Raw genomic sequence first — 22,259 nt, forward strand, 5'->3', positions numbered from 1 at the left:
TTCGGTTGGTTCAACACTACCATTTCTACTTCAGTATGACGGTGGAATAATGAAAGAAGCATTTCCTTACCAGTATAGTTGCAGACGCTCCTAATCACAAATGCTAGGCAGCCGTGACTAGAATAGAGGGGCGCAAGCTAAGGACTAGGTTAGGTTAGCAGTGAGTCTCCTAGAACTGCGTCAATAAGGGCCACTGGGCACGCTGTAGGGACTATCGAAGGAGACAAAACCAGTGCGGATTATCTTGAAATTTGGTTTGTAGTCAGCGCTCGTGTCGTCTTCCTTTATCCTTGTCTCATGCGTTGCGCTCAACGACGAGACGTTTGAGAAATTTTTCTACGCTAAGCAAGAGCTAATTTTTGAGGTTACTTTTTTGGTTTTATTTATTTCGTCATTGTGTAGTTGTCGACTCACTTAAAAGATGGCGTTGGTTCAGTACCACAAGGCGGCTCGTTGTGAACGTATGATCTTCTATGCCAGCAGCTCGCATCACGGTGTGTCTACCTTGATATGCTTGCGAGCGACAGTCTGCGTGTTGAATGAGGCTAATGGGCGGCATGTGTTTTTTTTTATTCTGCGCATGCCTAGCTCCGATGCAGCTGCAGGTACGAGCGCAGGTGAGGAAACAGTGTTTCCTCTTAGGTATCACACATTCTCTTTGTATCACAAATAGGCTTCAAGCTGAGGTGGAATCAAAATGTCAGCCAGGTCAGCGCAGCGGCCTTTCATTGCGTTTCTCTTGGCTTGCTTGCTGTTCGAATTATCTGCGGCGTCAGAACTACTGTCGAATATTGCTGAAACTCTGCGAGGTGCTCCTGTTGTGAATCCAGCCGTGGGGAAAATCCGCGGTTCTAGACGCATTTCCGCGGCAGGCATTGAAGTTTACTCTTTCACGGGTGTTCCCTTCGCTCAACCACCCGTCGGCGATCTACGGTACAAGAAACCAAAGCCTGTTGCACCCTGGGGAGACAGCACACTTGATGCAACAAAGACACCACCTTCTTGCATGCAAGTGGACGTGTTTTATCCAAGACACTTACTTTGGGTACCCTACGGTAAGTCCATATTCTGGTTTACCGCGCGTAGCCTTCCAATATATTTACTGCTTCGTATTGGCCGCTAAATATGAAGAATAAAAATTATGAGAAAACGTCGGCAAAAAGTATTGACACTTAACACGCAACGTCGCGGGCAGAGTGAGTGCGGTTAATGCTGCGCTTTAGCAAAGAAGTTTGAAGCAGGTTACCATAAGTGGATTTAATATCTCAAGATTTACGTTCTACTCATGGATGCATATAAGCTTCATTTGCTCTGAATTTCTTCATCTTACCATCGTAAGTTTAGAAACTGTCTCATCTTGGAAGCAGCAAATGTGAGTACGCAGCACGTTCAATGGGGAAGAGTGAAAGTGAATAGCAGGGGAATCGAATCAATTTAATACTATTGGCTGTGACGACATCATCACTACCAATGCGGCATTGCAGTAGCTAGGCTATTGTGTTTGAAAGAGTTAGACGTTGGGCTAGTTGGATTTGTGACAAATTATACATATTTTGAGCGCAACCACGACAGGGACTCGGATTTGTCTCTGTTCTCTGTGTCCCTGTTGTGGTTGCGCTAAAAATATGTATAATTTGTATTGTGTTTGAGTTTTATTCTGTGTGTACTGTTGACAAGGGAATCTTTTGTTACGAACATGTAAAGCTTGTATTGTCAAGAATACATAAAGCTCTATGTGCGCAGCTGCACAAAAACAAACAGAAATTAAAACGCAAGTCCGAATTTTACCTCACAAGGCCCCGAAACAGTTTTATGAAACTGAAATCAATAAATCACCGGATTGAACGTTTTACACATAAAACAAGTGTGTGCACGACAATACGGGCATTTCGTAAAAGTTAGAAACGACAAATTTTCTCTCCTTATACACAGCGAGATACAACTAATACGACGGGTGCTGTCTGTTCCTCATTCTCATCATTATATTCAGCTTTTAGGCGTGAGCCTTACTTGCCCCATTGAGCGAAAACTCTTCTGGGTATGTGTGTGTGTTGATTGATGATACCTATAAAAGATGGCGTCCTCATGCAACCTGGCAGGTGCAAGTTAAATTAATGACTGGTCACGCGAAGTTGCTCGGGAACAGCAGCCTGGATCGCACGAATTCCACCGGTGGCATCACGTGTCACTCAAGGGCAGTGGCGCACTGCTTATCCAGTGCCCCACTGTGCTGTAGTTTTATGAGGACTCCCAGGGTTCTATGAATGTCACGTAGTGAAAGATAAACCCTGCGTGTATGGCCACAAACCCATCAGCTAAAGCGTCACGCCCTTAATGCGGAGAGCGGGCTGTGATACGGCGGTGACTGGCTTCTCAAATTTACTGCACCGGTCATTGAGGCGGCGACGGCTAGGTAGAGCCATAAAAAGGTTTTATTACCAGCTGCGTAGCACCGGGTTACGTCTTACCACGTAGCGACTGCGTATGCGAAGGCAAGATAAGCGGGTGCTATGCGGCTATGCTATAGGCTCTAGAAATACAAGGGGGATTTCTTTGTGCAGTTCCCAGACAGAAACAATTTAGGCATCATGAATACCTTCTTCCGGAGAGGAAAAAGCAGAAAGTGGACATGGAAGAGCCCAAATGGTGAGACCGCAGTGGAAGATACTGCCTACTAAGCACTCACCCTGGTATCATGCATGATGTGGAGGACACTGGAAAGGTGCGCTGTAGCGACTAAAGAATGGTTAGGACTGTAATTACCTTAGAACTGAACAGGGAACGGAAGAAATTAGTGAAGCAGTATCGAGTTATCGGTAAGAGGGAAAGTGCAAGAATTCACAGTATTGCTCTAGAACATATATTCGGCTCTACCTGAAGAGAGGTTGTTGATATTAAAACAATGAACAATAATCGCACAGCTATCACTACGGAGTGCGCCGTAGAAGTAGGCGGTAGGATGTTTCGACTGGATACCGGCAAGCTATCTCAGGATAAGAAAAATCTGATCAAGAAACACCAGAACCTGAAAGCTTCTCACCCTACCGACAGACGAGAACTGGCAGAACTATCAACTTAGTCAACAAGCGCAAAGTAGCTGACATAAGGAAGTTTAAAGAGAGGAAATCGAGCGTGCTCTAAAGAACGGAGGTAGCCTAAAAGCATTGAAGAGGAAACTGGACATAGGTATGACCCGATGTATTCGCTAAGGGACAAAGAGGGAAATGTCGTTCGCAATATGGATAAGATAGTTGAAGAAGCCGAAGAGTTCTGCGCAAATTTATACAGTAGCCATTGTAATCGGCACGTTAATGACATAGGCAGTAGCGCACAACATTAGATAATCCCGCCAGTAAGGAAACAGGAAATAACGAAATCCTTATGTACAGCCGAAGAAGACGAATACGTAGTGGGTGGACACGCGTCTTCTTCTAGCTCTGTGTTTTTGCCTTGTTTCGCCTTTTTTCTTGCGTGTTGCGAGCGACAGTGTCCTGCGTGAGAACGAATTCCGAAGGCACCCTTGCGGAGAGTTTCCCGGTTAGGTGGAGTCATTCTCACGTGAAAAAACCCAACCGGATTCCCCAAGCGCATGATAGGCTTAACTCCTCGCTGCCAAGCGAGGCCGCGCTACGGTCCTGCATGTAGTCTGCGTCGTCGAAGACAGCTACGCGGGTGCCCGATGTCTTACCACCTGACACTGCCTTCACGGCCGTGCTGCTGCGTCATCCGATGCAAAGACGTTGGCCTGTGCCATGGAGTGCTCTACCACTTCCGTGCCTGTGGCACTCACTGAAGAAACTGTGCGCGTGGCACCAGTTTAGTATTTCCATCAAGGGCCGAGATCAGTGCCTGAGCCTCTGCCAACTCCCCAGAGGCCTCTTGTGACTCAAGAGTAAGTTACAACAGCTCCTAACTCGTCCCGCGTCACCGTCGAGCTTACAATGCAATTTGATTGGACAGCTTCTTCCTGCCCGGTATGCTCAAACCACAACTGACCACGTCCTTGGCTCCTAATTACTGTACATTTGTCGTCCATTGCCCATTGAAAACTTTTACGATAAATTTGCCATTCTTCGGTGGATGACCAGAAATTGTGCGCAGTAGCGCAGATACTCCTGGAGGACAGGAAACATGTACAGGTGCAAATATATTTTACATCTTGCCCTGACACCCTCCGCTGCATGGTTTATCATGGCGACAGCACAAGTCCTCCTGAGGAGGGGCGCGCTATCATTCGCTGTTCCACTCGCGCTGTACTGCAAGCATGCCCTACGGGGCGCCGGGGCTCATACCTGGTCATCCTGCGAAGCCGTTGTCTCTGTCGAAGTACCTTACGTACTGTGGTGCGATTATTAAATCAGAGCCCTTCTGACTTCGTTGTATTTTTGTGATCATTGCCATAAAAAAGAACATAAGCAAACTCCTGCCCTAACCCTGCAGCTTCGGCCGACATGAATGAACCTACAGTTCTTTGTGCCCTATGCAAATCGCCGGAGCATGCATTTCACTCCTCCGCTTGTCCTAAGAAGAAGCGAGCGAAGAACTTGCGCAAGCCGTGTGTAAAAATGAATATTTCTTCAAGTAATCGGTTTACTGCTCACTCATGTGACGACAATCACCTCCCTGAATGTCGTTCACCTAACCCCGCAGCTCCCCATTCGTCTTCTCAGCAGCCTACTCACAAGTGGCTCACCTTCTTGGATCAAATAGTACACCAAGATGACCTCTGCATCCATCACATGTGGATATCACAGATGAAGACAAAGCTTTAGACAACGCCATCTCAGAGGTTCGCCGCCGTCTAGACCAGCTCACCCAGCACCAGCACCAGCAGCGCCGTTCTCACTCCTCGCAAAGAATTCTAATAACTCAGCAGCAGTCTTCACAGAGGTGGCCTCCAGTGAGCACTGGGCCATGATCAGGTGCCGACTACGTGTTAGCGGTTACTACCCCGACAGTGAATAAGATACCAGCGCTCATGCAGCAGGTGACATTCCTCATCGTAGAAGCTCTTCGCCCTCGCCATGGGCAACGCATAACCTATGGTGGCGCAGTGGAACTGCCGAGGCTTCACTAATAAGGCCTCTGAAATCCACATCTGCCTTCGCGACGGGAAGCTGATGGCATGGGCGTTCCCACTGGATACAATTCGCCCTCTATCCCAGGATTGCCACTGCACTGCCCCCTCCCTCAGCCCAGGCACATCTGGAGTTTATATTCACAATTCAGTTCCGCATGCGCCACTCATCCTTTCACAGTGTTGCAGCACATGTCTAGAGGTCGTAACCTTTCTTGTTATACCTGCACCCACAACCCTTATTTTAGTTTCTTTTTATTGCCGTTCTGGCTCCGCATCTATCGATCTTTAATGGATTCGTTTTCTTCGTTCTACCAACTCCGGTATCTCATATTCTAGTTGGCAGAGACTTCGACTGCGCACACTTCGTAGGGTTATCCATCGGATTCCTCAAGGGGTGCACACATCCAAGGCCGCTTTTAAGGTCATTCCTTTTCCCGAAAACTGAGCACATCGCTATAAATTGGACAGGAAGATGTAGTAAAAAAACTCACAGGGAGGTTACGACTATGTAACGCGAGATTCAGCGATAGCTGTTTAGGTGTTTAGTCTTGTCACCACTGGAATAGTGGCCACGTGATGCACCCCTGCACTGGCAGGCGGCTGTTCCAAACAGAGCCACCTGTAGGCTTATGCGACCCAAGTTTGACCGGTGCAACCGGTGGTTGCTAGCGCACTACCGGTTACGCCGACGGCGACGAGAAAGCCAGGGACGGGTGCCTAACAGCTATCGCTGTGAAATGAATAGTCTTTGGTATGTGCACACTGGAAAAACGCTTGAGATAACTTAAGAAGAAGAAAATCACGGACAAATATTTTATATTTTTTAAAGGAAGTTAGTATCTTTAGACAGCACTGAAGTGCAAAAACAAGATTCTAATAAGGAAGAAGCACATACCCAAACAAACGTGAATGTGATTATAGTTATTGTACTGCAGTTATGTTTAAGAAATGTCGTATATTAGCCCGAAAGCTTGTTTTACACAGTTGATTATCCACTTGGGCAGCGGATACTTTGAGAGCCGGTATTAAAAGAAACCGAACACTAGATGTCCACGGGTCACATACGGTGCGGCATGACCTAAGGCATGGAATGGCTGATCCCTTATTTAACTCGTAAAAAAATTGAGTTCATGACGTTTACTCGCTCCAAAGATGGTTATAGTTGCTTAAAACATGTTGCAAGCCGCACATCCGCTCTCTAGGTCGTATCACATGCGCCTCTATTATGGTGTAGCACTAAGTTCCCGCTACGACGTCCTGTCTTTTTTTCCACTTTATATCCTGGCGTAAAACATAAATCTCCTCACGCGCCCAACGGCTTTGTACATAGCTTCATCATATGGAAGGCAATGTTTTCGGTGTGTCGGTGCCGTAGTGGCTAAATAGGTTTCGGTGTTGAGGGGACCTTTTCATGGAGGGGAGAAACATGCGAGTACCGCAGGCGCTTTATTGAGTAGGTGCATCCAGATGTTCTAACCACTGCAGTGTGTGCACTATCCTGTCACCGAGTTTTATTGTACAGCAAGTTCATTTAAAGGTCATACGAAAGGGACCGGCATGGACGTAAAAAGATATAAAATAGACTTATTTTTCCAAGCCCGTGTGGTGTTATGTTAAACTTGCCCGCTCCAGGACGTGAACTTCTTTTTGGGATTGTTGGTAATTAATCACTATACTTTAAAGGCTCCAAACCCACACACACACACGAGAGAAGAAAACGGGACAAAGCGCCTCTCACAACGGGTTTAACTTACAGAAACCACATACATGTGTGTGTGTGTGTGTGTGCGTGCGCGTGTGTGTGTGCGTGCGTGCGCGTGCGCATGCGCGTGTATGTGTGTGTGTGCGTGCTTGCGTGTGCGTGTGCGTGTGCGTGTGTGTGTGTGTGTGTGTGTGCGTGTGCGTGTGCGTGTGCGTGTGCGTGTGTGTGTGTGCGTGTGTGTGTGTGTGTGTGTGTGTGTGTGGACGGACCGGACCTGGGACGAATGAATCGTAAATACTGAAATGAATAAATATCTCCTGTTAGCCTGTTAGCCATATATTGAAAAAATTATTACAAACCGGTTGCGTGTGTGTACCGCGTGATTCAGCGACAGATTTCGAGGTATACTGGTTTCGAGTATGTTGGGGCAAAGAATTTGTAAGCAACATAGTTATATGTATATTCGTACAGAAGTGATTTGCAATATGCACAAAAATATAGTTATAGACTAGTGGTTTAGTTTTCAAAAAGGTGCATACCACGTAGGGATAGGTCTTGCGTAAACATTGCCGTGTGCATCTATTCGCGGCCGGATCCGTTGGGGTGCGTTTATCGCGACTGAAGTGAAATTTCCGTCTATGCACCATAGTTTCTATCTAGCTTCTATCTGAGGAACGAAAATATTTGGAATGCGACCTCAACTTTGAATGTCCTCTTGCGCCCGTATTCAAAATGCGCCTGTAGTTATTGTCTGGCGGAACACAGTAGGTGTCGTCATGCAGGTATGCGGGAAAGAAGGAAGAATCCAGAAAGTATGAGTTCAGGCGCAACTAAGCGCACTTATATTAGTCTAGCCTCATGACATGCAAGTTCTGTGACCACGAAAGGTGGAATGATCAGGTAGAGTCGCACTCCATTTTTGAGTGCTACGCATGAAGCTTCTCTATGTAAGAGCTGGTGCCATAAGCGACGTAACCGTCGCGTCTCAGAACTAGGCTGCAAGAGAGTCACATTGTCCCGAATAGTCTCCTAAGCTCCAAAGAAGGCCGGAAATGCAGTCGTAAGAGGACCGCAGGTGATTGTTCTTTGTACAATATTATCTTGTCCACTCAATGCCACAAGGTAACATGGGTAAAAAGTAGATCCCGTAAAAGCCGAGTAGTAAGGGCCGTGGCTGGTAATTCCGAATCGTACAGGTTAGCACTAATCGGTACGGGAGCCTGGGCTGTAGTGAACTCAATGCCGGGCGATTAATTTGTTACATGTGTATATCGACATACCGCCTCAGTGTGAGAATTTAGCATGCTTCACCACCTATCGACTTAGGTGCGGGCATCTTCTGGAAAAGTATAAAGTTCGCACTGGTACAGTTTGCCGTGCACATGTGACACAAGATCCCAAGCAGCGCAAGTAATCTGCCCAATATTGCAAAAGAATGGTTCTATCGTGCTCCTTTGTATGGTCGACCGTTGCCAATACGTTTCCAATATTGGTCCCAATACCTGTGCTGCTCCGGATAGCGGTCATCACTAATCGTTGGTTAGGGAAATGGCGGTCCCTACACCGGACCCAATAATGCTGCCGCAACAAAAGGCGGCTTGGGACTCGCAATATTTCGGAAAAATAGCGTTCGGCTCTGATGCCAACACAAGATGTAAGGTAACCTTGGGGTTTGTACATGCTCATTTTGCCGTCCCGAAATACTGAGTTTCTATTACATAGCAGTCGCAGCCACCCGAAGCGATGTTTTTTTTTTCGTACTACTATGTGCATTTTAATGAAACCAGCAACAGGGCGGATACCATTCGTCCGCCTCTTCGCCGTAACGATGCTCGACATCCGTGCGAAAAGACTGTCATTGATTCTCGTAGATGATCATGCTCTCACCGTGTGGCGTCTCGCTCGCCAAGGTACGTGAGGAGCCACTCACGCCATTTTCATTATGGATCGTCCGTCATCGCTTGTGGAAATAAAAGGCGGTACTACCATCAATGGCCATAAATGCTGAGTAGCAAACTGCTTAACTGCTTTCAGCCACAGTCTCAGAAAAAGTTGGAATTTTCGGTTCACAGATTGCACATACTCGGCGGACTTTTTCCGGCGTTTATTTAGTAACGCGGCTTTCTGTTTTCAGCGGCCATTTTTTTTGCAAGGAAGGATAATAATGTGTTTGATATAATCTAATTTCTCTGCGGTAACAAATGACTTAGAGTTTATTTACGTCTTTTAGTCAGCACGAGCAGTAGTTTTCTGACTAAATAAGGGTTTAAATTTTGTACATAACGCTTTGAGTGTAGAATTAAGCAGTTTCATTTAATAACTTAAGAGAAGGTAAACAATGAAACTATTGACAAAGTATAAAAGTTGAAGTTTATGAAAATTAGCTAAACCAGGAAGCAACGAAGTTAAACAATTGGCGAGAGCCTGTGGCAGACGGCGGAGGTTGTTTCGCACTCACTATTCCAACGATTTCTCTCCAGCGTGCTTTTCTAGCAGACCCTCGCCCGAGACAGCAGTGCGGGAAATTGAAGTTCCGCGCTCTCCGCGTTGTCACCGGGGACGCTCTAGCTATAGTGAGGTTTTCAACGCATTTAGGAAAATCATCACGGAAACGCACGCAACCGCTGCTCAAAAAATATGCCATGCTCATAAAATATAGCCATGTTCATAAATTATGCCAGGTGTATTACTTCAAGTCGCTACTATGGATTCACAAATAGACTTATAGCACACATACCTAGCAATTCTGGAGGAAACCATTTTTTGAGCAGAAAAGCGGAGGAAGGCAGTTTTTTTACATATTGTGAGATTTAAGTCAAGCAATCAATATATTCGCAAATCTCCTTTCAACAGGCTTGCATTAATCGCTATTCCCGATTTTGCCATCGCCAAAAGCGCTCCCTACTGCTTTTTTATGCCAGACTTAACTGCTCGATGAGAGCGATGGAAAAGCTATACAAGAAACATTTTGCTACTTATAGGTAGAATGGACTATTACCTTCAATACTTTTACCTTAAAGATTTGAAATATTCTAAAAGTTTGTGCAGGAATGCTGGGAATGCTCCAGAGATTTCGTATAGTTATACAGCTAGAAATCTTGCACCTTGACAAACATCTATAAGAAAATTCTACACAGTAGAAACCTTACATTTTCAAAAGTCAAAATACTGATTGGTACAGACGTAGACGCCGATTTCTAAAACGGCTTTGCTCTTAAAAATGTTAAAATTTGTTCGTTTGAAGCAATATTTTGTTTTCATTGAGGTGTTCATTATCTTTTATTTTTTTCACAGAATGCAGCGCAATGTGAATCCTGTACTTGTGCGCGGCATGGGCTTGTGCAAAAAAAAGGAAAAAAAACAGGCGAAAGTCAAAAATGCTACTAACTTTTATTTTTTATTTTTATTCTCTGAATATGGCCCAAATGTTTATTTTACCCATGCATTTGTACTATGATAAAATATCTCTTCATTGATTTTGCTGTCTCATCTGCTAACTCAGCAACAAGTATGTGCCCTGCAACTAAGAATTTCATTACTTTTGCACTTGGTTGTTATTGCGCTTGATTATTTTTTTTCTCTTATGTGGATATATTTGGTTCTCAAGGGCCGCTTGCCAATTTGTATTCATCGATCTTTTCAGCTACATACATACGTATGCAGAGGGCCGAGGCCTCGTAAGGCATTCCTACTCCTTTAGGTCTGCCCGCCTCCCACTACATGTGTTGTAAGAAAATAACGTAATAAAAGGTACAGCATGATTTAAATAGAAACGGTCCACCTTGGAACTCATGGTACTTCAAGTGGCCTCACAGTATTTTTCCGCAGCACACAAAAAATTGTTCGGAATATACAACAAAATGAGTCAACTTAAAGCTAGGCGAGCTTTTGGCCCATTACCTGCGCTTAAGGGTGAATACACACTTTCAACTCTGTGTATCCCTCAAAAATTTGTACAAAAAAGTCGTATGAAGCCACTGTTTCTTCCAGTGACACTAAATAGGTAGTTCACTTCGATAAGACACCACGCGGGCAGGCATTACCCCACCCACGGGCAACTGGAGCGCACCATAAGGAGCAGGGAGGCCAAGGTGCTCCACTACTTGGACGAACCATTAACAACCCTTGGCTCGTTCGTGCTCCCATAAATGCACATTTTTAAAGGGCAAGAATTGAGATCACAAGCAAGGAGCCCCAGTAACTATACCTGGCAAAATAATTCAGGGGCGGACATTTATGTGTATAGTCGATTATCTGACCTTTATCTTTAATAATGAGTCAACCTGCAATGCAGAGTTCACGATGATTGATGACTATGAATGTTATGGCGCAAGAACATCTGGCGTGAGCGACCACCATGACACAAGGTGTTTTCATCTTCTTATATGGCTTCAAGCCGTATTTCACAAGCATTTCAGCCTAAAAGAGCTCGATACCAAGCAGAAAAAATCTTTTCCCGTTTATCACTGGTGAATGCACGGCTGACCAAGGGATCGACATCAACGATCTAATCTGTCCACTCGCAATACTCCTCGCCATTATTCACATTCTGTGAAGAACAGCGCTCGCAGACAATGAACTACAACAGGAAGGACACAGAACTTGAGCAAGGTGTATTGCTGGGCGAGTTGGTTGAGGTACATTCTGAGAAAAACAGCGCTCACAGGTAAAGGAGCCGAAGAAGAAGGACACAGAGTTGCGCTGAATGCGCATTTTTCATACCAATAAGGAAAAAAAAACATGTCTGTGCTATATTGCTAGCAATGCCGGCATAGAATCCTACATTTTTTCTCTTTGGTGAAGAGGTAAATTTGATTTGCGCATGAATGAACATTAGACAGCGAATTCAGTAATGAGATCGTTTCCTGCAGCTTCCGCGAACATTTATGGAGCTGTGCACATCCGTACAGCACAGCAGTTCTTACGGTGCCTAACCCTTGATCCAACGATCGTAATGAATGAAGCGCAGTAGAAGGAACACAACATACTAATGTGTCTAAGTAATTTAGGGCTCTCTGTAACGCAGTACCAAGGCTAAACCCTTCATTGCTATTGTAAACCAAAACAAAAAAATGGATACAGGCACGCTTTGACCTTTTCTGTTTTCTCTTGGCGAACCGACTTATGAGAATTCTATAGTGCAGCACATATTTTCCGAGATTTCTGCTGATCGTCACCGGACAGTCTCTGTTTTCTTTTCAACTTCCATGCCAAGGGAAAAAAATAGAAACCAGCAAAACTGTTTTTTCCTGGCGTTCCCATCTGTAGTTGTTTGGCTCAGACAAGCAAGCTGGCCTGTTTAGAACGTATGCCTTTTACGATAGCTGCGCTAACATGCTACACCTACCATGTCAGGCTTGCGCCCAATATTGCACTGAGTGTGAAATGAGGTTTTTAGACCGCCATGTATTTTTTTCTTATGAAAGCATTTTCAACATAACCAGCACTGCGGCAGCTGTAGGCACGAGCGGTGCTGTAGGAATAGTTCTTGCTCTCAGGTGTCATATATTCGCACAGATAAAGTTCAAGCTGAGGCAGAATCATTATGGCGAGCTGGCCAATGCAGAGGCGATTTAGAATGAATATCTCGGCCTGCTTCCTTTTCGGAATATGCACGGCGTCAAAACGACAACTAGGGAATGATCAGGGGGCACGAGGTCCCTCCAGTGGTCAATGCACCTGTGAGGAGAATATGTGGATACGTACGCACAGTAGTGGCAGGAATTGAAGCCTACGCCTTCACGGGTATTTCTCTCGCTCAGCCACCCATCGGTGACCTCCGGTACAAGAAACCACAGCCAGTGACACCCTGTGGGGACAACACATTTGACGGTACAAAGACGCCGCCTTCTTGCATGCAGGTCGACGTTTTTGTGGCAAGATGCTTTGTCTGGGTGCCCTACGGTAAGCCCATATTATCCTTCATCGCCCTTGGCCAGAAATAAATTGTACACCTTCATGTTCCCCGCCAGAGCTGAAGAATCAAAGTTATCTGCAAATTCTGGCAAAAAGTATTGGTGCTTTTTACAAGTCATCAAGGGACCCGTGATTGCAGTTCACGCGTAGCTTCCCATATGAAGACGAAAGAAGGTTACCGCAAGTGTGACAAGCAAACTTCCACATTTAGGCCGCGGCTTTAGACCGGCAAAAACATATTTCCGTACTTTCGGTTGCACCCGCTTGCAATCATTGGTGCGCCACACTTCCCATAGGTAACATAAAATTTGCGTAAGAACAACTACCAATGAGGATGCCCGAAGAATAGGAGGTAATTGAAATCCGTATATTATCATTGCGCTCTGGTCCAGGGTGACAGCCACTGCCACAACTCGGAAATTAGCCTTTTGTGTATTATTTTTGCTCCACGTGCTGAACCGACCAAGAGATGCTGCGGATGACTGCTGCTGATGCTGCTGTATGCCAGCGTATCAAGGTTCGGCGAGAGTTGTGCGTTCTGTGGAGAGAACTGCAAGCCACTGTGTGTGCGTCTCAGGAGAGGGGAAGCGTTGTCGCAGAGAGACCGTGGCGCTGAGGGAGTTGCCTTCTCTGCGGAAGGTCTGCGTTGTCCTCAAGGAGGAGGAGAGGCCGTTGCGCTAGGGCGTGCCCGCGCCCAGGGACAGCGCATCGAGGCTATGCTCGCGTTCGATCCACGTTGGCCGAAGGGGTACCACCTTTATCAGGCGGCGAGGTCGTTCTAAACTGGGGCCTCGCCGGCGATGGGCACAGCGGGGTTTACGGAGATTCTCCCAAGCGAACATCCCTAAAGAAAGTCGGGCGCCAGGCCGGGGGACGCTTGTACCCATTTTCACCGGTGGGTGTCCCTCGGTGGGTTTCAAACCAACCACCTGCCGCATCCGAGACGGGTGCCCAACCCACTGGGCCACGGCAACTGTTAGGTCCAGGACCCTTTTCCCAAGCATCTCACGCTAGAAGATCCGAGCACCAGGCCGGGGAAATCTTATACCCATCAAAAAACCTGTGGGTACCCGGTGACACTGGGGATCGAGACCAGCACCTCCCGAATGCGAGCCGGATGCTCTACCACAAGGCCACGCTTCGGTCTCAGACTGCGAGTCGGGGCACTTTTATTTGGCGGGTCCGGCCCCGGAAGTGTCCAAGACGTTAGACAGTTTAATGCTCTCGCATTCTGACTACATAATATCATTATTTGGTGGTTTTCTCCCAGATGAGAGTTATGATAAACCAAAGGCCAATAGAAAAGGAAGCGATTTGACTGTCCCCAAAACAGTATTTCGAGCATTAGATTGTCTACGACAGCTGGAAGTATGCTGCAAATGTTTTGAGGACTGCCTATTTTGAAGATTTCAAGTATATTTGGAAATAATTAATTTTATTTTGAGGGAAGTAAACTTTAAAGTCATTGCCGGGATGCTAAAACAACATATAAAATTTTTCCTGTATTGGAAACTTGTTCGAATCATAATTTGAGGTGAGGTATTTTTGACAAATGTTAAGTATTTCGAATACAAAGCAAACAATTTGACGAACCCATTTCTTATGGTTGGTTTATGGTTTATTCCTCGTGATCATATTTCGTCCTTCTTTGCTGACAAGCAAATTACCTGATGACTGGAGGACAGCCCGAATTGTCCCCGTTTACAAAAAAGGAAAATTATCTTCTGTTGCAAAACTATCGTCCCATATCATTGACTTTATCGTGCTGTAAGCTAGTAGAGCATATAGTTGCACACTGTGTGAATGAATTTCTAGAAAAAAGTTTGGTCATAAACGAATTCCAACACGGGTTCAGAAGGGGTTTCTCGACAGTAACACCACTGATTACGGTAATTAACTCATTCGCATCCTGTATAAATAGTAAGGGCCAAATTGATGCAATTTTTTAGATTTCAGCAAGGCGTTCAACAAAGTTCCTCATGATAAATTAATTCTAAAAATAAAACATATTGGCATTCCTGAGAATTTCATAACTTGGATAACCGCATACTTAAAGGACCGCAGGCAGTTTGTTGAAGTTGGTGGACAATGTTCGGGCTCTCTTCCAGTTTCATCCGGTGTACCACAGGGAAGTGTCTTTGGCCCTCTGCTTTTTCTTTTATATATTAATGACATTATTCAAGTAATTAGCCCATCAGTGCATATTAGATTGTTCGCAGACGATTGTATATTATTCAAAGAAATTACTAATAGGGATGACCAGAATGTTTTGAACAATGGTGTAAACAATGTGTTTAAATGTTGCGACCAATGGGGCATGGTTCTCAATGCTGACATAAGTGTGTATCTTCCGATAACAAGAAAAAACATGCCACATATTTACACATATAAATTAATTTCGTCCCCTCTTGAACAAGCATCTAACTACAAATACTTAGGCATAATTATAACTAGCAAATTAATGCAGAACTTGCATATCAATAACATTTGCTCTTCCGCATTTCGCAAATTGTGCTGCTTAAGACATAAACTGAAGAACGCGCCTCCTAACATCAAGCTACTTTGTTATTCTTCTATAATCAGACCAAAACTCGAATACGCATGCGTAGTGTGGGACCCGTATACTAAATCTAACATAGCCAATTTGGAACGAATACAGAGAAAGGCTGTTAGATTCATCTTTATTAAATATGCAAAGACTGACTCCCCCACCAGTTTGATGGAAATTAACCAAATTGAACGTCTTGAACTCCGAAGAAAAAAGTTCAGGTTAGAGTTTATTGCGCTTTTATTAGAGAACAAATTTCGTCTGCACCCCTCATTATAATTAAAGCCGTTATCTGCCAGACAAACTCGACATTACCACTCTAGTTTTCTAACCCCTATATTCGCCAAAACAGACACCTACAAGTTTTCATTTCTCCCACGAACTATAATAGATTGGAATCAAATAAACCAACCATTGCCCCATGAGGTCTAACCAATTAGTGCTATTTCTGTCTATTTTCCAGTGTTATTTCTTTCTTATTTCGCTCACTTGTACGCCCACCCTACTTGGACTAAGTGTCCGCAGTCTTTCATAAAAAAAAAAACGTCCCAAAGCGACTCAGGCTATGAGAGACGCCGTAGTGAAGGACTCCGGAAATTTCGACCACCTGAGGTTCTTTAACGTGCACTGACATCGCACAGTACACGGGCCTTTAGAATTTTGGCTCCATCAAAATTCAACCGCCGCGGCCGGGGTCGAACCCGCGTCTTCCGGGCCAGCAGCCGAGCGCCATAACCACTCAGTGACCGCGGCGGCTCCCCATTTATGCTTTTTTGCAGCATTCATTATTGCAAGCGATGTTTAAAATTCAACATATATTTCCCACTTTTTACTCCGAACGTATAATTTTTCTTAAGGTTGGTGTGAAGGAGAGCAGCATTCCCGGCCCCTGCCACATATGCTTTCTGTTTTTCGAGGAGAAGCGAGGTCCAGTTTGCCTAACACGACATTTTAAGCTATCAAAAGGCGCTGTAGCTAGTGCTCAAGGCGTCATAAGGTTACACATCGTAAACTAGCACCAGCGTACGAGAAAAAGACGGATGAAGCGGACATGAGATTCCCTGGACTTGAACTGTTCCTGTGAGCCTCATCTCTATCTTCGTCTCGGACTCTGTTGCTAGCTCAAAATGAATGGCCAATTCTGTCAACTTTCTGCATTACTCCAGTTTACACAGACAATAGAAACCAGGGTAGACCGTACGGTATGAATGATGTAAATCGGATAGCACCTGCGACGGTTGCTGGTTTCGAGGGGTGAAAGCAACGACACCGGACAACAGATTAGGACAAATTAAGAAAAACGACAAACGTAAATGGCTCACCATTTCTAAGGCACCCCACCAAGGCAAGAGTGAATGTGGGTTCCTTGCGGCCAATTGGCACAGTCAGATAGCTTGCGCAGGGTACTAAATGGCTTTCCCAAAGTTTTCCCCTTTATTTTCCGCAAATCACAATGGATGGAAATTTCATTCTCTTGCTTAGTGTTCTTTCTGTAAACAAACGGGCAACGAGATGGCCATAGATAAGGACATTAATAATATTCTGAAATAAGCATTAAAATCTCAGTGTAAATCGGTACTGTGCGTAAATGTGCAGCATAATTGTCATGCATTTTCATCGCTGCATGGTCCTTTCAGGAAGTCTAGTCAGACAGGACCTAAGGCTGCGCTTGTGCTGTCCGTCTGCCCTACCGACGAATTTTGGTGTCCTACGTTGCAAGGAAGCGAACCCTCGTTATTCAAAACGGGGTCAACATCAAACGGGAAAGGAAAACCCTAAAATCCATCAATTGGCAGTCCTTCCACGCCAACGGAGGGGGTTGCGGGGAGATCGCCGACATAGCTGAATGGGCCAATGGCATCAAGCAGGCGTGCAAAGCAGCTGAGGAGGAAGTAGAATTAGATGAGGAACAAAACTGGGTTGACAGCCACATGAGACAACTGTGGCAAAAGAAAAAAGAGGCAGAAACCGAGCTCGCCCCAAAAAGGGGCAACCGTAACCTGAGAAGGAGAATAGCTGCTCTCAACAAGGAAATTGAGAGCCATGCCCAAACACTAAATAGACAACACTGGAACGACATCTGCGATAGACTAGACGGCCAATTAAGCTCCGTCACCACCTGGAAACTATTGCGACACCTCCTGGACCCAGGCAGCACCAAAGCTGATACCAGGAGAAAAATGCAAAGACTAACCCACAATTTCCAGGGATCGGAGGAGATGATCAACCAGATAAAAGAGAGGTACATAGGGGAAACAAACACCGAAACATTGCCCGACTATAGCGGCGAAAACAACGAGGAGCTCGACCAACCAATCTCCATAAGAGAGGTCCAAGCGGCCTGGAACAAGCTCCGCGGAAATACTGCGGCTGGCCCAGATGGGATCAGCAATAAGATGCTTAGAAATCTCGATGACGACTCCTTCCAGCAACTAACAGCATTCATTCAAAAGTGTTGGGAACAGGGGGAGATACCCGGGGAGTGGAAAACACCAAATCTAGTCCTCATCCCCAAACCCGGAAAAGAAATCAAACTTGAGAACCTTAGGCCAATATCGTTAACCTCCTGTGTAGGCAAGCTCATGGAGCACGTCATACAGAATAGGCTCAACGGATACCTGGAAGGTAAGAATCTCTACCCATACAGCATGGTCGGATTCAGACAACAACTGTCCACAAACGATGTCATGCTACAAATCAAAGAACAAGTATTGGAAAGGAAGACTAGCGACTCGAGAGTCATAGTGGGGCTTGACGTTAGCAAAGCGTTTGACAACGTCAAACACCAAGCGATCCTGTCGCACCTCAATCACCTAAATGTGGGACTCAAGCTATACAACTATATCAAAAGCTTCCTCACGGACCGAACGGTAAACATAGAAATCGGGGGCACAATAAAAAAAAACATCATGCTAGGCGACAAGGGAACACCGCAGGGATCGGTGCTCTCTCCTATTCTTTTTAACATTGCAATGATCGGGCTGCCAGAACGACTCAGAAAGCTAGAGGGCCTCTGCCACACTCTCTACGCTGATGACCTCACCCTTTGGGTTGACAGAGGGGGGAGCGATGGGCAAATAGAAGACACCCTACAAAGGGCAATATGGGAAACGGAAAGCTATCTGAGACCCATAGGGCTAAAATGCTCAGCGGAAAAGTCGGAGATGCTAATCATGAGCCAGCAGCAGGTTAATATCCAGCTCCTGGTCAACAACACCCCGGTCCCAAGGGTGGACAAGATCAGGATACTGGGTATGTGGATACAACAAAATGGGAAAGACACTGAAACAATAAACCGACTTGAAGCCACGACCAACCAAACATGCAGGCTTCTCAAGAGGATAGCAAACAAAAACGCGGGGATGAAGGAGGCGAACCTAATTAGGCTTGTTCATTCTTTCATTATTAGCCGAATCACCTACGCTATCCCGTACCTAAAGACAACTAAAGCAGAGAGAGACAAGGCAGACATTCTCATCAGGAAAGGGGTAAAAACTGCCCTAGGTTTACCAGCGTGCACATCAACCGAGACGATCCTCCACCAAGGAGTGTCGAACACACTAGAGGAAATGTGCGAGGCTAAACTCACGGCACAATATGTCAGACTAAGTGGCAGCAAAACGGGCAGATCCATAATTAGGAAACTGGGCTACCAAAACCCAGAATCACGAGAAGGGATAACCACCATCCCCAAAGAGATTGCCAACAAATTAAAAATACCTCCCATCCCAAGAAACATGCACTCCATACACAACGAGGAACGCAGGAGAAGCAGAGTCCAAAGACTCCAAAGCTCCCTCCTCCAAAAACAAGGGGTTGTGTACACCGATGCGGCAGAGTACCCAGAAGGCCACTACGCTGCAGTAGTAGTGAGCGACAAAGGCGAGCTAATCTCAGGCTGTAGCGTAAGACACTCTTCACCAGAGGAGGCAGAGATGGCAGCGATTGCCCTGGCAATCACAAACCTATCAACTAGAATTATCATCACAGATTCTAAAACTGCAATCAAAGCCTATGACAACGGTCAAGTGTCCAAAGAGGCCGGCAAAATTCTGCAAGCAGGGAAAGAGAACGTACCTAACGACCTAGTTAGCATAATATGGGCACCCGCCCATAGTGGGCTCAGAGGGAACGAGATCGCCAACGAGGAAACCCGAGCACTCACACACCGCGCCCCAGCGCAGTCAGAATACTCCCTGTCCAAAAAGCGACACTTAATCACTTACAGTGAAATTCTAGAACACTACAGAATGGGGAGGAGAACCCTGCCTCCCCCCCCCCCCCCATGCATCTCTCACAAAGAAGGAAGAAGTAATCTGGCGAAAACTGCAGACGGGTACTTTTCCAAACCCGTATGTCCTACACAAATGGCATCCTGAGGTGCACTCTCCAATTTGCAAAACCTGTGAAGACATAGCGACCCTAAATCACATGCTGTGGGCTTTCCCAGCGCTAAATGGTCGACATGGAAACAGAGAGTCATGGGAATCCTCCCTCCATAGCCAGGAAGAACAAGTACAGCGACAAGTCATCGGTCATGCCCAGGCCGCCGCCGGAAGTCAACTGATTCCAGCTGACGTCTAGGTTGGAGGCAGACGGTGAAAGGGGAGCTGCGTCTCACCCATCACCCATACTCTCTGACGGGTGCAAATAAAGTGCTTTCTCTCTCTCTCTCTCACCTCTCTTGCCATCCTGCTCTCATGTGCTTTTGGTGCATTTTTTGCTCTTAATGATGGAAGGACGCCATGACGGGTCTTGAATTGACATGCCATACTGAAACGCTCACCAAGATCTTACTACTTGTGTTTGTCAAGGACGCTTCTCTCTGCAATGAAGGTATAATTGAACAGAACGCTACCACGTGACCACACTGCATCACATTGCAACGGTGGGCACATTTCACCGCAACTGATTGCGGCCATCAAAGTGGGACGCCCCTCTCCCATTGCGGGACAACCACTTGCATATAATTTGGCGGTCACCAGTTTGATGCAGAATGTTCGAAGTAGTGTCAAATGACCTGTCATGTTCCAGAGAATAATGTTAATAATTGAGATGGAGCTTATAATAGGTGTGAGATCCGCAACTACGACCGTTCCGCCACCAAACTGTGGATTCCGAGGACCTTCAGACTGCTTTTACGGCCAAACAGTTTGTCGCAGGTGGTTCCGGACAGCGTCAAACAATTTGTCGTGTTATGATGCACAATTTTATAAAATATATTACCTGATATAACTGGGAGATATACCGGATATAGCGAAGGTGGATGTAAATCACAAAAGTAGCGCAAAACCCACGAGGTACATGACACTAATTATTTCATAGAAATGACGTTTCCGGAAAGAAAACATCCGCGGATTCTTGCATTTGGTCTTCTCCACGTTCCTGAGCACACCTATGTAAGCAGTGGAGGCTCTCTTAGGTAACGCTCTTAAGCGAACACTGAGCCAGTGTTGGCGGAAAATTTTTCCAACATAGGGAATGTCCTTTTCTGACGGCTCCAATATGGCCTCACATGTCTCTAGTCTTCCAATAAAGGCTGCGCACTTCGATACATTGTAATAGTGTCCCTTCTTTACCACTATTTACATCACACTGGTAGTAATTTCCAGCTGTGGACCTGGTTGTACATTATACAGCCCATATTGGCATCGGCAGTCCGTTACACAGTCCATAATGGCCCTAGTTATCTAATGTTTCCCCATGACTAGCAATGCTATTCTAATACGCTGGTGAAACTTGGCCACTGTTTTCCACACTCTTACATATATATGCATGGCGCATTTGCATGTAAGAGACGGCATGGTTAGGCTGGATTAAGATCCTATCGCAAATAAACAGCGGAAGATGTGTTCGCTTGCAGTATATTTACTGCGTGAAGAGGCAGGTGACGAGAAAGAAAAGACAAAGCTTAAAATTAAGCAGGCCTCTTAAGACTCCTTTCGTGCTGTGAAGGCGAAAACATGAATATCCCAACGTGACTTTAGAGGTCTTTGGTTGGAATCCCAGCCGCGAGCTAACTTCTAACCTGACCACCAGCTGTATGTTGTGCGCAACGCGAAATCGTAAGACATCTGGAAAGCTTTCCGATGAACGGTTAAAGGTAGGATCGGGTTAATTTAGGAAAAACATTTATTGAGCTCTAGAAAAGAGATCTTCGCGGCTTTTGACGGCCTCTTCCATCTTCCGATGGCGTCTTCCGTCTTCATTCACGAAAGACGAATTCACGAGCCTAGTCCAAGGCTCTACTGAGTATGGCCATCTCGCGAGCTCGCTCTACTAGGCACCTTTGGCCTTTCAAGCTTACGCTGGAAAGCATACTCTCGCACTGCTCCGCACTCGGGTTTTTCATTCTATGGATAGTTGGAGGCCCAATCTTTTGACAGGCCCATGATATATGTTATAAATCTGGTTTCTCTCCGCACCATGGGCACCTAGCCTTATACTGCGCAGGGAACAATTTATTAAGAAGGTTTAGATTCGGGAAAGTACCCGTCTGAAGATTTCGCCATCAACAGCATCCTCTCTGCTTTGATCCTTATTTGGGGGTCGATACTTCGTTCTGACCCCGTTATAATAATTTAAGATATCTCAGTAGCAAATGGGTACTGACCCGGGTTCCTGAAGGCTGGATGTGTCGGACGCCCGGTTGGTATGCCCTCGAGCTATCCTATCCGCCTCTTGGCTCCCTGTTATGCCAGTGTGCCCTGGTACCCAGATTATGGTATGCTGAACTTTGTTTCCCGGGTCGCTTGAGCAGAATATGTTGCGTGCTCTGCCCCCAATTCTACCGTTTGTATAATTACGGCATGCTGCTTGAGAGTCTGTTATTATTGTGAGGGACTTGCCAGATCGGTAGCCCTCCAGTGCTGCCAGAGCTAGAGCTGTCTCGTCGGCCTCGACTACCGTGCAGTCCTATAGTGATGCGCGGGTGATTTCCTTGAGGTCCGAATTGACCACCGATGCCACTGCTTTGCTGCTTTGTCTTCCGTTTTTATCAAACGTTGCCGCGT

The 22,259-nt window shown here is 45.9% G+C and overlaps 1 protein-coding gene across 1 annotated transcript in view; it reads left to right on the forward strand.

Annotated features, from left to right (window-relative positions):
* LOC144103455 (acetylcholinesterase-1-like) overlaps positions 1–22,259 on the forward strand; it is a 164,668-nt gene that overhangs the window by 109,092 nt on the left and 33,317 nt on the right. The window contains exons 4-5 of the mRNA XM_077636168.1: positions 17,821–17,871; positions 18,397–18,498. Of these exons, the coding sequence (XP_077492294.1) occupies positions 17,821–17,871; positions 18,397–18,498 (153 nt within the window). The remainder of the gene's footprint in view (positions 1–17,820; positions 17,872–18,396; positions 18,499–22,259) is intronic.

Source organism: Amblyomma americanum, chromosome 9 (assembly GCF_052857255.1).
Source record: "Amblyomma americanum isolate KBUSLIRL-KWMA chromosome 9, ASM5285725v1, whole genome shotgun sequence".
In the NCBI taxonomy this organism is placed as follows: domain Eukaryota; kingdom Metazoa; phylum Arthropoda; class Arachnida; order Ixodida; family Ixodidae; genus Amblyomma; species Amblyomma americanum.